This window comes from Muscardinus avellanarius, assembly GCF_963383645.1.
Source record: "Muscardinus avellanarius genome assembly, chromosome: 13".
In the NCBI taxonomy this organism is placed as follows: Eukaryota; Metazoa; Chordata; class Mammalia; order Rodentia; family Gliridae; genus Muscardinus; species Muscardinus avellanarius.
The window spans coordinates 96,678,450-96,693,367 of NC_137799.1; the positions used below are offsets into that span (position 1 = coordinate 96,678,450).

General features: G+C 52.5%; 1 protein-coding gene across 2 annotated transcripts in view; it reads right to left on the minus strand.

The window, feature by feature from the left end:
- AOPEP (aminopeptidase O (putative)) overlaps positions 1-14,918 on the minus strand; it is a gene marked incomplete at both ends in the record, with an annotated part of 267,301 nt that overhangs the window by 124,765 nt on the left and 127,618 nt on the right. For both annotated transcript variants that reach the window (XM_080708670.1, XM_080708669.1), the window contains 2 exons: positions 7,417-7,523; positions 11,253-11,442. In XM_080708670.1, the coding sequence (XP_080564796.1) occupies positions 7,417-7,523; positions 11,253-11,442 (297 nt within the window). The remainder of the gene's footprint in view (positions 1-7,416; positions 7,524-11,252; positions 11,443-14,918) is intronic.

The window sequence follows — 14,918 nt, forward strand, 5'->3', positions numbered from 1 at the left end:
AATGGGTCATAGGAGGAACTCTAGATGAAAAAGGAAATACTATACAGGAGCAAACAAGGCAACCTAAAGGAGGAGAAAGGAGGGGGGAAGAGGAAAATCTCTAAAACACACAATGTACTTAAACATAACAAAGTCAACCACTAAGCTGAGCAAGAGAAGGAGGGACGGGGAGGGAATTGGGTAGGGGTTAAATCAGTGATGTGTACATGTCTCTACACACAAGTTCTTTACCCCAATATGATATATGAATATAATGCACCAATAAAAATTTTTAAAAAAAGAGGGCTTCAAAGTGCTGCGCTGGCCCTGGCCTGGACAGCTGTTCTAGGCGGAGACGCCGCTGTCCTGCCTGCGGTCCTGATGGGAGCCGCCCTCCCTGCCTCCGCGGGCTAGGGTTAAGTGCCGGCATCCTGTTCCGCCTCTGGATCTCGGAGCTGCCTTCAGCCGTAGGGAAGCAGACAGCGTGGGACCTGGGCACCGAGAGGCAGAACAGGTGTGGACCTAGGGGCACTGGTAGAGTCACAGGGAGAACCTGGCTCATGGCTGACTTTTCCTCATCAGACAGGAGGCAAGAAAAGATGGGGAGCCTGGGGAAGGTTTGGGAGAAAGGCTGGAGGCTTGGGAAGGAACTGACCGAGGAAGAGAGGTGGGGCCTACCTGGGACGCAGATGTCGGCCTCAAGACAGAGGGCGGCAGAAGGCCGCTGTGCCTCTGCCCGCGACGGCATCCGGGGACTCTCAAGGGAGGGGGCTTCCCCACAGGCTGGCCTGGCCTGTGTCCCTGAGAATGGATGAGTCCCTGAGATTAGAAAATCCCTGAGATTCAGGGATTAGAAAAAAATTTTTTTGAGCAAATACTGAGAGGTGAAACTTTCAGTATCCCAGGGAAAGGTTACATAAGGAAGTCATTTAATAAGCAAAACCTTCTAATTTTGTTTTATTCTTATTATTTTTTGTGATACTGGGAATTAAACCCAGGGAAACTCTAACACTGAGCTATACTCTTCTGAGAATCTAAGTTGATGAGGCTGGCCTCAAATTTGCAATCCTCCTCCCTCAGCCTTCCAAATCTCTAGAATTACTGTAGGTATGAAACTGCCAGCCTGGCTAAAGTCTTATGATTTTAAATGGAATATTCAAGCCAGGTGTGGTAGCGATGCCTGTTTGCAGGTCTGTGACCAGCCTCAGCAATGTAGTAAGACCCTGTTTTAAAACAAAAAACAATAAAATAGAATAAAAAGGGGTAGGGTTGAAGCTTGGAGATAGAATGTTCCTGGGTTCGATTCTCAGTACGTACGTACTTACATACGTACATACATGAAATACACAGAGTGTAGGCACCATCCAAATTCAGACATGCACAGCTTACTTTTGCTATGCCTAGAGTTACATATTTGGGGTTCTCTCCCCTCTTACGATGGGATGTTTTGTGGCCACCGGGAAGGCTTCCTGGGGAAGGTAGGGAGAGCTGTTTGGAGACGGCAGCTACGAAAAAGACTACACCAGACGCGTGCCTGTCAGCGCCTCCTCAACGTGATATATTTTAACGTTTTTCTCAGCGTGAGGTTGACCTTAACAATGAATCCCAAAAAAAGAGGTAGCGATAATAAATCACAATAAAAACCAACAGATTTCTCCTGACCCCGCCGTCGTAGCCCTTCATCCCACAGGGAACGCTGAGAGCACTTCCAGAAGCGGCCAGGGCCCAGCCGCGCTGGGCAGGGCCGGTGGGCAGGGGCCGCCAGCGCAGAGCCCAGCTGAGGCCGGGCAGGAAGTGACGGGAAGGCAGTAAAGTCAGACTCCTGGTGGATGCCGCTGCCAGGGCAGCTGGAGTAAGGAGAACCCGAGAGCTGCTGCAGCCCCACAGAGCGGGCATGACTGTAATCATTAACAGATGAGCTGGGTGGTGGCGCACACTTGTGATCCCAGAGTAAGGGAGGCTGAACTGGAGGATCGCGGTTCGAGGCCAGCCTCAGCTACTTAGGCCTTCTGCAACTCAGTGAGACCCTGTTTCAAAATAAAGAATAAAAATAGGGCTGTGGTGTAGCTCGGAGGGAGGATGCCCCTGGGTTCTATCTTTAGTGCTGCAAAAAAAAAAAAAAAAAAAAAGAAGAAGAAGAAAAATAAATAAATAAAAAGGTTAGCCGGGCATGGTGGCGCACGCTTGTAATCCCCGTGCTTGGGAGGCTGAGACAAGAGGATCGCACAGGTTCAAAGCCAGCCTCCGCTACTTAGTGAGACCCTGTTTCCAAATAAAATATAAAATAGGTCTGGGAGTATAGCCCGGAGGTAGGAAGCTTCTGGATTCTACCCCCAGTACCACCAAAATAAATAAATCTAACTACCTAAATAAAATAAAATAAAAAAAGATTAAAAAATAGGACTGGGGGTGTAGCTCAGAGGTACAGTGCCCTGGGTTCCATCCCTAGTACAAAAAAAGAAAGAAAGAAAGAAAAAGAAAGAAAGAAGGAAAGAAAGAAAGAAAGAAAGAAAGAAAGAAAGAAAGAAAGAAAGCAAGCAGACGAGAAGGGGCAGGGAGTCGTCAACGTGACCTGGGCGCCCTGCGAGCTGAGCACATCACCTGTGAGCTGAGCACGTCAGCGCGCCACCGCAGGCTCCCCAGCCAGGAAGGCCAGGGAAACGCAGAGCTAAGCAGACGAGGGCACTTTTGATGAGGCCCATGACTCAACGCTGGACTATGGAAAACATAAATAGAAAGTGGTCCTTAGTTTACTGACACTAAGCTGGCCATGGCGGCACATGCCTGTAATCCCAGTACTTGGGAGGCTGAGACAGGAGGATTTTGGTTCGAGGCCAGGCTCAACAAGTAGTGAGATTCTCATCAACCGACAGAGACCCTTTTTAAAAAAGGGGGCCTGGGGTATAACTAGAATGCGCCTGGATTCAATCCCCAATAGCCCTCCATCACTGAAACTAGCAAGTCACGGCTAGACAAAAGTTCCTTTTCTCTTCTCACTTGCTACTATTCTCAGAGAATGCAGAGTTTTCTTTCCCCCAAACCTTTTGAAATAAGACATATATTTTCACGTGTTCAAAGACAAAGATGCTTGGTCCAGGCTGTGCAGGACATTCTGACTTATGTCCTTCTGGATTTAAGACACCTGTGTGTTTTTTCTTTAAGGCAACTGAAGGCTCTGCTGGTTCCTTGGAGGCCGGGATGTGGTAGGGAGGAGAGCCTCAATCCCTGGGCCTAAGTGCCCGCTCTGCTCGCCATGGCTGAGGACGGCGGGCACCACAGCCAGTTTCCTGAGCCTCACGCCATTTAAGTAATGATGTTCAACTGCCAGCAAGACCGGGACGTGGGGGTGGGGTTGTCAATACGGCAGTGGAAAATCAAGGAGGCTGAGACACACGGACGCACAGGAAGTGTGTTTGAAAGGAGGGAGTGGTCCGCCATGCTGAAGGCTGCTACAAAGACCGGAAGTTCCCATGGACCGGCCATCGCAGACGACCTAACGATACGCACATGAAGACCGCCACATCGGCTCAAGACCTCAGTGCGTCTTGATGAAGGAAGAAGGGGAGGGAGAGGGACGGAGGAAAGGAAGAGCATCTTGTACAGAATGTCTTTCTCAGGTCTTACTTACATATTAAAAACTGAGTACCAATTTCTAGGACTCTGGCTTTTTCTTTCATTTTCGCCCCTGTGTGGTGGTCCCGGGATTGAACTCAGAGGCGCCCCTCTTGGCACGAGGGCATTCTACCTCAGAGCTGTAATCCCAGCCCTTTTTTATGTTTTACCTTTAAACAGGGTCTCACTAAGTTGTGGAGGGTCCGGCAATCTCAAATCTGCAATCCTCTTTTCTCAGCCTCCCAAATACTGGGATGATAGGTGTGTGACGCTGTGCGCTGCTCCCCAGCTCTTTCTACTTTTGATTTTGAAGCAGGGTTTTGCTATACTACCCAGGCTGGGCTCGAACTTGTGACCCTCCTGCCCCAGCCTCCCACGTCGCGGGGATTCAGGCCTGGGTCACCAAGCCTGGCTCTCCCTTTCACTTTCAGTTATTTCTAGGTTCTCTGTGCCCATGTAAGGAAGAGATCAAGGGGATGGTCAAGGGGATAGAGTAAGCTAAACCTAGACTGAATCATTTGGGAAGGGTTCGGAAACATTTCCTCCTCCTTTAAGCACATCTGATAAAATGTTTTCCATACTGATGGGCAGTAAGTCTTTCAAACACAATTGTTCCATGGTTAGCCTCAATTTAGGCAAACATAATTTCTGAATACTAAGACACAGTAAAAACAAACGTCATAATCAGCCTTCTAGCACAAAGGTCTAAAAACTCTGTATTCTTTTTCCCAACTCCACACACAAAGGCAAAGAACTTGACCATCTGAAGCCGGGCTGGCCACAGGTCCGTGGGCGCCTGAGATGAGGTTCTGCGCACGCAGCCGGCTCCTTGGGGCCGATCCAGCTTGTTTTCCCGGCAGAAACACACTCCATCAACCAAAATTACTAATGGTGCCTGTCTTCGGTGTTAGGGTTTGAACACAGAATGGCCCCTTGGAAAGCTCATGTATTGGAAATGTAAAAGTATTCAGGTGTCAATGAACTGAATCGGGGCTCTACTATCTCAGCGGAGAAGCCCACAGGAGAATTAATCATCTGAATGGATTTACTAGACGGTAGCGGGCAGGTGTGGCCACGGGGACTATCCATGCCCCCCTACTACCTCTGCTACCAAGACGCCTCGCCAGCCTCTGTGCCTGGCCCACGCCTGCCCTGCACAGCCCGCCCTCCTTCCTGTGCCAGGCACATCGCACATCTCGCTCCCGCCTCAGCCTACGTGTTGCTCACCAACGGGGACTAAGCACAAGCCCAGCCTCCGCCCCTGCTTTGGGGGTGGGGGAGGGAACTGGAAATCGAACCTAGAGGTACTCTGGCACTGAGCGATGCCCCTGGATGACTGTATCTTTTCATATTTTCTGCAGTACTGGGGATGGAACTCGGGGGCATTCTACCCCTGAGCTACACCCCCAGCCTGGTTTTTTTATTCTTTATTTTGAAACAGGGTCTCACTAAGTCGCAAAGGCCTCACTATGTAGCTGAGGCCGGCTTTGAACCTGTGGTGCTCCGGTCTCAGACTCCCCAAGTACTAGGATTACAGGCGTGTGCCACCCAGCCGGGTGTTTCATCTTTTATTTTGATATAGGGTATCACTACATTGCTCTCCAACTTTCCTTCCTCCTGCTCCAACCTCCCAAGTAGCTAGGTTTGCAAGTGTATGCCACCAGGCCGGCTCATTCTTTCCCTTTTTTTTCTTTTGCAGTACTGGGGATGGAACTCGGGGGCATTCTACCTCTGAGCTACACCGCCGGCCTTGTTTTGTTTTGTTTTTTTTGTGGTACTGGGGTTCCTGGAAACCCTTCTGCCTCTGGGCTACACTCCCAGACCTATATTTTTTTATTTGGAAACAGAGTCTCTTAAGCCACCGTGGCTGGCTTCAAACCTGCGCTTCGAACCTGCGCGATCCTCCTGTCTCCGCCATCCAAGTGCGGGGATTACAAGCGTGCGCCACCACGCCCGGCCGTTTTATTCTTTATTTTGAAACAGGGTCTCACTAAGTCGCAAAGGCCTCACTAAGTAGCTGAGGCTGTCTGTGAACAAGGATCCTCCTGTCTCAGCCTCCCAAGTAGTGGGTTTACAAGCTTGAGTCATCATGCCTGGCTTTTTTTTTTTTTTTTTTTTTTGACTGAGGATTGAACCAAGGGGCATTCTACCTCCAAGCTACACTCCCAGCCCTTTCTATGTCTTATTTGGAAATAGGGTCTTGCTAAGCTGCTGAGGCTGGCTTTGAACCTGTGATCCTCCCGTCTCAGCCTCTGAGTAGCTGGGGTTGCAGGTGTGCGCCACTGGGCCTGGCTCATCTGGAAGCTCTGTAGGAAGTTTAGGCGGAGCGGAGCGGCCCTCCGCAGCTCCCCTCGCCACCTGTGAGCAGTGTGCGTTCACAGCAGCGTCCCTGCTGCTGCGTGGGACTCCGCCAGAGCGGGGCCCGTGTCCATGCAGCTGAGGGCCCCGTGAACGGTGTGGGCGGTGGCGCTGGGGGGTCACGGGTCTCCTGTGGCTGGCCCGCCACGGCCCCAGCTGATTCTCTCGAACAGTAGACGAGTCAGCTTGAGGCTGGGCGAGCGCGCAGGACCCTGGTGGGAGAGAGCGTGGCACTTGCATTCCACTCGGGAGGAGGAGGAGGGGCGTTTACTTAAAAACAGGCACAGCAAACTGGACCAGGGAGAAGGGGCGATTCCTGGACGGTGGGCCCTTCCCACCTGTCTGCCTAGTTTCCAAACACTGGGCTCTAGTCAGGAGCCAGAAAGAGGCTTCTGTTGCCATAGTAACCTGGGTGCTCCCGGAGCCTATGCACAGGCCTCAGATAAACAACTATGCGGAGAAGAAAAGGCGCAGAGAGGGGAAAATGGCGAGAAGTAATCCTACAAATGTCACCAGTCAGCCGGGCATGGGGCGCACGCTTCTCACCCCAGCATTCAGGAGGCGGAGGCAGGAGGAGCGTGGTTCGCGGACAGCCTCAGTGAGGCCCTGTGCAACTCAGTGAGACTCTGTTTCAAAATTAAAAGGACCAGCCGGGCGTGGTGACGCATGCTTGTAATCCCCGCGCTTGGGAGGCTGAGACAGGAGGATCCCACAGGTTCGAAGCCAACCTCAGCTACTTAGTGAGGCTCTCAGCAACTTAGTGAGACCCTGTTTCCAAATAAAATAGGTCTGGGAGTGTGGCCCAGAGGTAGAAAAGCCCCTGGGTTCAGCCCCCAGTACCACACACACATAAATAAAAGGACTAAAAAAAATAGGGGACTGGGGGTGTAGTTTGGAGGTAGAATGTCCCTGGGTTCCATCCCCAGTACCCAGGGGGAAAAAAATGCCACAAGCTACACTCTAAATATGAAACTTGGGAGCAGGGAGCGGAGCCCTCTCCTGCACGGGGACAGGCGCGGGCTCCTGCCTAGCCACATCAGCTGGGAAGCCCTACTGACACGCACATCTGTTACTACTAAACACTCAGCATCAGTATTTTCCTAACCGCTTTTTTCTTTGCCTTTAAAGGGTCACCGTCTGCCAGGCCGCCAAACCCCAGCCTTCTCAGTTCGCAGCCACCACATAAAGCGACTATTAGAACTTCAAACGAAGACTTTGGTCCCGGAAATGGCCTCATGCAGTTTTTTTCCTGAGTAGAGACACCAGGGAAATGTCAGAGGTACTGGAAACCCACACCCTGCAAAGCTTAACAAACAGGACAACCGCGTCCCTGGGAGGATGAGTAACCCCAGCCTGATTTGATTTGCAAAGGAAACACGCAGATTGAATCGGATGGCCTGGACGTGTCCTGGAGGAGGAGCGGGAGGGAGAGGAAGAGGGCTAATAGGAGTGGAATGGTGTGTTTACCTTAACACCTGCATCTCCTCGGGGGAGTTCCGCAGCTCGTCCTGGAGGCGCCGCCAGCGCAGGCAAGCCCTCAGCTCCTGCTGCTCCCGGGCCTCGCGAGGGTCCAGCTGCGTAACACACAAACATGTGCACAAACTGCGTCACCGCGCTGGTCAGGCCTGCCCCACATCCGCGGGCTTGACGGGGCCGGCTCTGCTCTTCCGCCGAGTTCCCCACCAGGAAAGCGAGGGCCCGGCACTCTTGGGGCTGCTCAAAGAAGAGTCACCCGCACACCCCGCGCTGGCGGGTGGCGGAGCGGGCCTGTCCCCTATTTCTGGAACCACACCACTTCCAGGACGCGTACCTGGCCTGGGGAGAGGGGGACTCCCTAGGGCCACGTCCCTCTGATCCCCACCGGCCTCCTTTCCTGCTCTGTCTTTCTGCGTGGGGTGGGACGGCCCCTCCATTAACCTCCTGTTTTCCCCAATCTTCAATTTGGTTAAGGACTGTTTACAGTGGAGCCTGTTAATGCAACCCAGATGACTCTGTTTGCATACAACCCGAAGGAGCGCAGTGCCTGGACTCAGTCTGGGGGAGTAAGAACGGGAACATAGTCCGGCGGCCACTTGCTGAGTCTCTGGGAGGAGGAGACTGGGCTACACAGGCCCGTCTAGAAATCAGTAATTCGTTCAGCAGATATTTATGAGTCTCTTCTAGGGCTTGGGCAGGTTATGGACAGCGCCTCTACTTTGGAGGGGGAAGTACATTAACAGGTAACATTGGACGTTAAAGAAAAACCCCTGTGCCCCTCGCCCACCAGGAGGGTCAACGGCTTTCCTGTGGAGGGGGCGGCGGCTGAACTTTCCTCCAGGAAAAGAGAAGTCAGCCAGGAAGCAGGATGTCACGGATTGGGGGCACACACAAGGCTGGTGGGACCCAGAAAGAGCATCACGTGCTTAGAGCGGGCCCCCCTGGGGGAGGCAACAGTGCTGAGAAGCTGGCAGAGGCCGTGACACAGCCTGGGCGTGCCCGCTGCTACACACCACGTCGCGCCCCCAAGTGTATGTGCTGGAGACCTAACCCCATTGTGACTCCTCAAAGATAGGACCTTTGAGGAGGCCATAAAAGGGGCCAGTCCCCGGGGTGGCGGCACGCTCTTGTCATCTCGGGACTTGGGAGGCTGAGACAGGAGGATTGCAGGCTCCAGGCCCGCCTCAGCAACTGAGCAAAACCCTTGGCAACTTGGCGAGACCCTGTTTCAAAATAAAAAAATAAAATAGGGCTGGAGGTATAGCTCACAGGTAGAACGCCCCTGGATTGAAACTTAGTACCCGCCCCCAAAAGACAGAAGCCTCGCCAGAAATCAGCCCCGGCACCACCTTCACCTTGGTCTTCCGGACTCTGGCACTGTGGAAAGAAAACCACGTCTACGGCTTATGGCCCCCAGTCTGTGTGGCTGCTGTTGCTTTATTTCTGTGGTACTGGGGACGGAATCCAGGGGCATTCTACCTCTGAGCTACACACCCAGCCCTATTTTATGTTTTATTTTGAAACAAGGCCAGGTTGCAGAGGGCCTTGCTACGTTGCTGAAGCTGGCCACGAACCTGCAATTCTCCCATCTCAGCCTCCCAAGTAACTGGACTTACAGGCGTGCACCACTCTGCCCCGCCCAGCCTGTGTTTTTTGATCATGGCAGCCTACAGCTACGAACTAATGTGTCAGTAAAGGAATTAGACCAGCTACGAACTAATGTGTCAGTAAAGGAATTAGACTTGATCCAGGCTGATGGCAAGCGGAACCGTTCGGTCTCGCAGCTCCATCCCTGTCCCCGAGGAAGGCCACTCTGGGTGGAACGCTGGCTCCGGCTCCGTGCTTCGTGGTTCTGTGTGCTCAGCGGCACAGAGCAGTCTCTCCGCTGCAGTGGACCACTGCCAGCCACGCCTGCTCAGGTCTTCTCCACCAGGGGCTGCTGCGGACCAGGAGAGTTGTACGAGGTGGCACCTGCTCCTGAAGCGGGCACTGGTCAGATGCCGGCACCAGCTCAGTCTAGCCCTCACGGTAAGGCGTAGAGGAGAGTGGATTTTCTCTGGAAATGTTTCCAGACTGTGCTAGCGTCTAGAACGGCCATTTTGCCCGAGGGATGTGCGTATTTCACATTTCTTTTTATTTTGTGGCCCTGGGTATTGAAGCTGGGGAGGGCGTTGGGTTACCGCTGAGCTACCCCCTCACTGCGTTGCCCAGGCTGGCCTGGACTTGGGAGCCCCCTGCTTCACCTCCTGAGCTGCTGGGGAAATAGGCCTGCGCCCCCAACCAGGCATGCATTCACGTCGTAGAGAGTTCTGCACACACTTCAATAGATGTAGCGGGTGGACTTCCATGGGGCCCACGGAGAAGTCACCCTCGCACAAGGGCTTCCTGGCCCCGGGCTGACCTGGCCTCTCCTACCTTGGAACTCTCAGGATCGTGGGCGCCCACCTCTTTTCTAGTGTGTTCTCTCCTTCCAGAGTGCTTTTCTGAATCATCCTCTCACGCCTACAGATGGAGCATGGGATGGGCAGGGAAGCTGCCCGGATGGGAGCGTCTGTCAGCAGGTAGGGACGGGGGCTTGATGCAGGACCCAAGCAGGGCCACCAAGGGGGAGCACTGGAAATGCAGGCGGGGATGGGTGGAGGAGGGCTGTCTTTGGGGGATGAGGAGATAAAGGACAGAGATGCCATTATTCCTGAAATATACGCGCCGTCGCCATGAAAGTGCCATTCTGACTGTCTCAGCACAAAACACAGCACGGAAGAGATCGTGGCGGTGGCATGCTGACGTTAAAGCTTGCTGAATGCCTGCCATGTGCAGAGTGGAGAGACTGGAAGCGGGAGAGGGCAGGCTTCTCTCATATACCCTCCATGTGCCTGGCATGTGCTAAGCTAGCTCAGTTACTATCCCATTCCCCCTTCTTACATCCATTCTACAAATGGGGAAACTGAGGCCCCTGGGAGCTAAATGTCCTTTCTGTACTCAGAAAGCTGGTGGACAGCAGAGCTGGGATTCAAGCTGGGTCAGCGCACAACCAATTGCTTTATTCTTCATTCACTACTTGCCAATGGACATCTGGGATTAGGACTCCTGGTTTACATTTTAATCTGATTATTTAAAACACGCAGTACAGCTGGGCATGGTGGCGCATGCTCGTAATCCCAGTGCTTGGGAGGCTGAGACAGGAGACAGCAGGTGTGCAGCCAGCCTTGGAACTCCACACTTAGGGAGATCCCGTTTCAAAATAATGGAATAAAATAGGACTGGCAGTGTAGCTTGGAGGTAGAACGTCCTTGAGTTCCATCCTCAAAGGAATGTTTGAGTACGGCCTTTCCTCCACACCTCTGCTCTCAGGCCTCCTTACCAGACACAGCCTTCTCTGACCACCTTCTAAAACAGCGCCCCCACTCTCTGTGGGGCTCAACTCTCTCTCTCTCTCTCTCTCTCTCTCTCTCTCTCTCTCTCTCTCTCTCTCTCTCTCTCCTAGAGATTGAGTGAAGGGGCCTTCTCCATTTCACACTGAGGCTGGCTATGAAGTTAACCATCTAACAGGTGCCACAGATTCTACCTGTGGTCTACACCGCCGCCCGTTTTATTTTTTATTTTGAAACAGGGTCTAAAGTCACTGACGCTGGCCTCCAACCTGCAACTCTCTTGTCTTGGCCTCCTGAGATTAGAGGCATGCGCCACCATATTCTCCTTACCGCTGGGCCAGTTCCTACTTCTTTTGTCTGCTTTCTCTTCTCCCTGAGCCTCTGGAGAGCAGGGCTTCCCTCTCTGGTACTCAGCCCGTGTCCTCTGAAGGAGCCCTGGCTGGGCAGGGAACCCACCTGCTGTGCTGCGGCCCAGAACACGTCCTCCAGGTGCGTGGCGAACCCCTCGCTGAGCCACTCCTCTGTCCAGTCGCGGGCCCCGATGGCGAGGCCGAACCAGGCGTGAGCAATCTCATGGCAGAGGTGTGTCCCACAGCGCCGGCCTGTGCCCGTCAAGGTGCTCTGAGAGAGGAAGATGATGTGTGGGCTGCGGATAATAGGGAGAAGACACGCGGAGTCCTGTTAGAGCCTGCCCGGCCCCGCCGGGCGCGCCTTAGCAGGGAGCCTGTCATTACCGCGTGCCTGCTCGATCACGAGCGTCAGGTTGAGGCGGCGATGCTTTTGGACCTAAAGTGGCGGTTGCCGTTCCTGGCAGCGGTTCAGGCTGCCGTTTCTGCTAGCAGTTGTCTCCGTCATCAGGCGGCTATTACCTGTAATAAGTCACCTGCGCCCAAGTTTTACATGGAAGAAATTACAGGGCGAAGGGAGCATTGCCCTGCAGTGCGGACTGTAAAAGGCCAGCAGGTGTGAGATGTGAAGCCCACGCTACCAAGAGAGTGATCAAAGACCGCCTTCAGCCCCAAATCCCAGCGGCTCCTGGAGGCTGCAGAAGTCACGCAGAAGGCAGGAAAAGCCCAGGGGCCTGAGGCCAGCCTTTCCGCTTCACACTGAGGCTGGCTGTGCAGTTAATCATCTAACAGGTGACACAGATTCTTCAAGAGCCCGGATGAGGGCTGAGTCTCTGGAAAACAAAGCCTTTCAGGGGACTATGTCCCCTGTTTTTAGATCCGCATGACATAACAAAATTAGCTGGGAGAGAGAAGGCAGAGAACTAACCCACCCAGGTGTGCAAACGGCCCAGGGCTGGTACCAGCTGGGGAGATTTATCTAATCTCACTTCCCATACCTTGTTTTAAAGCCCCAAATACCATGATTAAAATTGCATAGATGAAGGGAGGGGAGGAAGGGGCTGAAGACAGAAGAGGCAAACAGAATCCTTCCTCGGCTCGCCTCTGGCGTTTATCACTTACCCAGGACTTGTTTACAATCTCCCTAATGAAGAATTCGCTCTTAAAAAAAAAAAATCACTCCTCCGTCAATTGAACAAACCAGTTATGAAACCTTCCAAATTAAGAAACCGTACACACCGGTTCTTTCTTCCCAAAGCCATTTGTCGGCCAGCATGGCAGCTCCGTGCAAGCCAAGACTGCTTGCAGATTTTTTCGTCCGCCCCCACAGCCACCATTAGAGAAAACCCCACCTATGTTTTCCTTGCACAAGGTTGCCCATTCAGCCCCGAGAGCCCAACTGCAACCGTGGGAGTCAGGTCTGCCAAAACAGACAGCTTTCATGTGAACTAATAACAGGGCAGGCGTGCCAACCAAAGAGCATCTGCCAGGCCAGCGGGTCCACCAGAAACCCCAGGAGCCGAGGACTGAGGCGCCGAGGACAAAGGGGTGCTCGACAACTGCTTCCACGGTGGTTCTGAGCACAGACCAAGGAAAAAAACAGAGGAAGAAAGGAGGAGGGAGGGACCCGGAGGCCGGGACGGCTGGCTCACTGAGAAAGTGGTCCCGGTGAGAAGACAAGGGCAACCTGGCATTTGCAAATGACCCTGGGCTCTGGCTTGTGAGGTGTTACAAGAAAAGCCACAGCAATGTACCGAGTAAATAACATTCCAGACATTCTGCTGGCAGCCGTTCTCCCTTTTGGCTAAAACAAAACAGAAGCAACTTTCAACTTATAAACAGGCTCAGAAGGGAGCCTGCGCGGGAAGGGCCCGCCGGGGAGTGGCAGCCTGGCACGGGGTGGTACGCGCTCGCTCGCCGGCTGACCGGCCGCCCAGGCCAGCAAGATCTCACCAGATGATGACTGGAGTCACAGCAAGACTGCGCAGGCACAGAAAGCGCCACTGTCGGGGAGACCTGCCGCTGGCCTCCGCTTTGCCGCACCTCCCCAGAAGGCCAGGAGCCCGCACAGGCAGCCACAGGGGGGTGACTCACCCTCCTGCACCCGAAGTCCACACTGAGCGCCGCGCACCTGGCCTGGGCGCTGGGGAGGTCCACCTGCCATCTGCAGCCCTTCTTTGGAGCCAGGGATAATGGTATTTCCTACTGTCCTCTGAGGAAGAAACTTAAACATCCTTCCAGATGGGGAAGGAGAGTGTGCAACTGGGTATAAACGGCCCCATTATAGTGAAACGTGTCCTCTCCCTCAAAAGCACTTTTCCCACTGGGACTCGCACCCTCAGCCTTAGAGACCAGGTCTGCGCTCCGAAGTTGACTTTACCCACGGCGTTTTCTGAGGCTATTTCCCCAGGAAGAAAATGTCCCTCCCTCTCCTCTTCCCCTTCCTCCATTCCTGATTAGCAGGGGTAGCACCCAGGGGTGCTCTACCTCTGAGTTATGCCCCCAGTCCTATTTTATTTTCTATTTTGTTTTTTTTTTTATTTTTTTATTTTTTTATTTTTTGGTGGTACTGGGGTTCCTGGAAGCCCTTCTACCTCCGGGCTACACTCCCAGACCTATTTTATATTTTTGAAACAGGGTCTCTTACGCCAGCGCGGCTGGCTTCGAACCTGCGCGATCCTCCTGTCTCCGCCTCCCAAGCGCGGGGATGACAAGCGTGCGCCACCACGCCCGGCTTATTTTCTATTTTGAAACAGGGTCTCATCTAGGCATGGTGGCATATGCGTGTAATCCCAGTATTTGGGAGGCTGAGACAGGAGGATCACAGATTAAAGGACAGCCTCAGCCACATAGCAAGACTCTCCGCAACCTAGAAAGACCCTGTTTCAAAACAAAAATAAAAAATCAAAAAGAACTGCGGCAGTAGCTCAGTGGTAGAATGCCCTGGGTTCAACTCCCAGTACAAAGAAAGAGAGTAAGAGAGAAGAGGGAGAGGAAAAGATGAAAAAAGAAAAGAAAAGAAACAGAAACTTTACACTAAGTTACTACAGGCTAGCCTCGAATCTGTGATCCTTTTGTCTCAGCTTCCCAAGTACTAGGACTAAGTTAAGTTTTAAAAATTTTATTAAAATGAGCCAGGCGTGGTGGCGCACACTTGGAATCCCAGTATTCAGGAGGCTGAGACCAGAGGATCGCGGTTCATGGCCAGCCTCAGCTACTTAGGCCCTCTGCAACTCAGGGAGACCCTGTTTCAAAATAAAGAATAAAAAATAGGGCTGGGAGTGTAGCTTGGAGGTAGAATGCCCCTGGGTTCCATCCCCAGACCCGCACACACACACACACACAAAATTATTAAAATGAACTAGAAACATGAGGTTAGTTTTTGACAACCTTTCCCGGGGATTTTAGCAAAGCTTTGACATGAAAGGATCAATAAATAAAATATTATTTCAAGGAGAAAATTATATTTAAGTAAATAGAAATTTTTATTTATTTTTTTTATTTTTTGGTAATACAGGGGATATTGAACCCAGAGGCCCTCTGCCTCTGAGCTACATGCCCATTCTTTTTTTGTTTTTTAATTTTGAAGCAAGGTCTCACAAAGTTGCCCTGTGAACCTGCGATTCTGTCTCAGCCTCCCAGGTCCTGGGATTAGAGGTGGCTGTACCTCACGCAGCTGGTAAGTAGACTTTTTATTTTTCTTGTACTGGGGATCGAACCCAGGGAAATTCTACCTCTGAGCTATAGCCTCAGCCCCATTTTTTAAAATTATTAT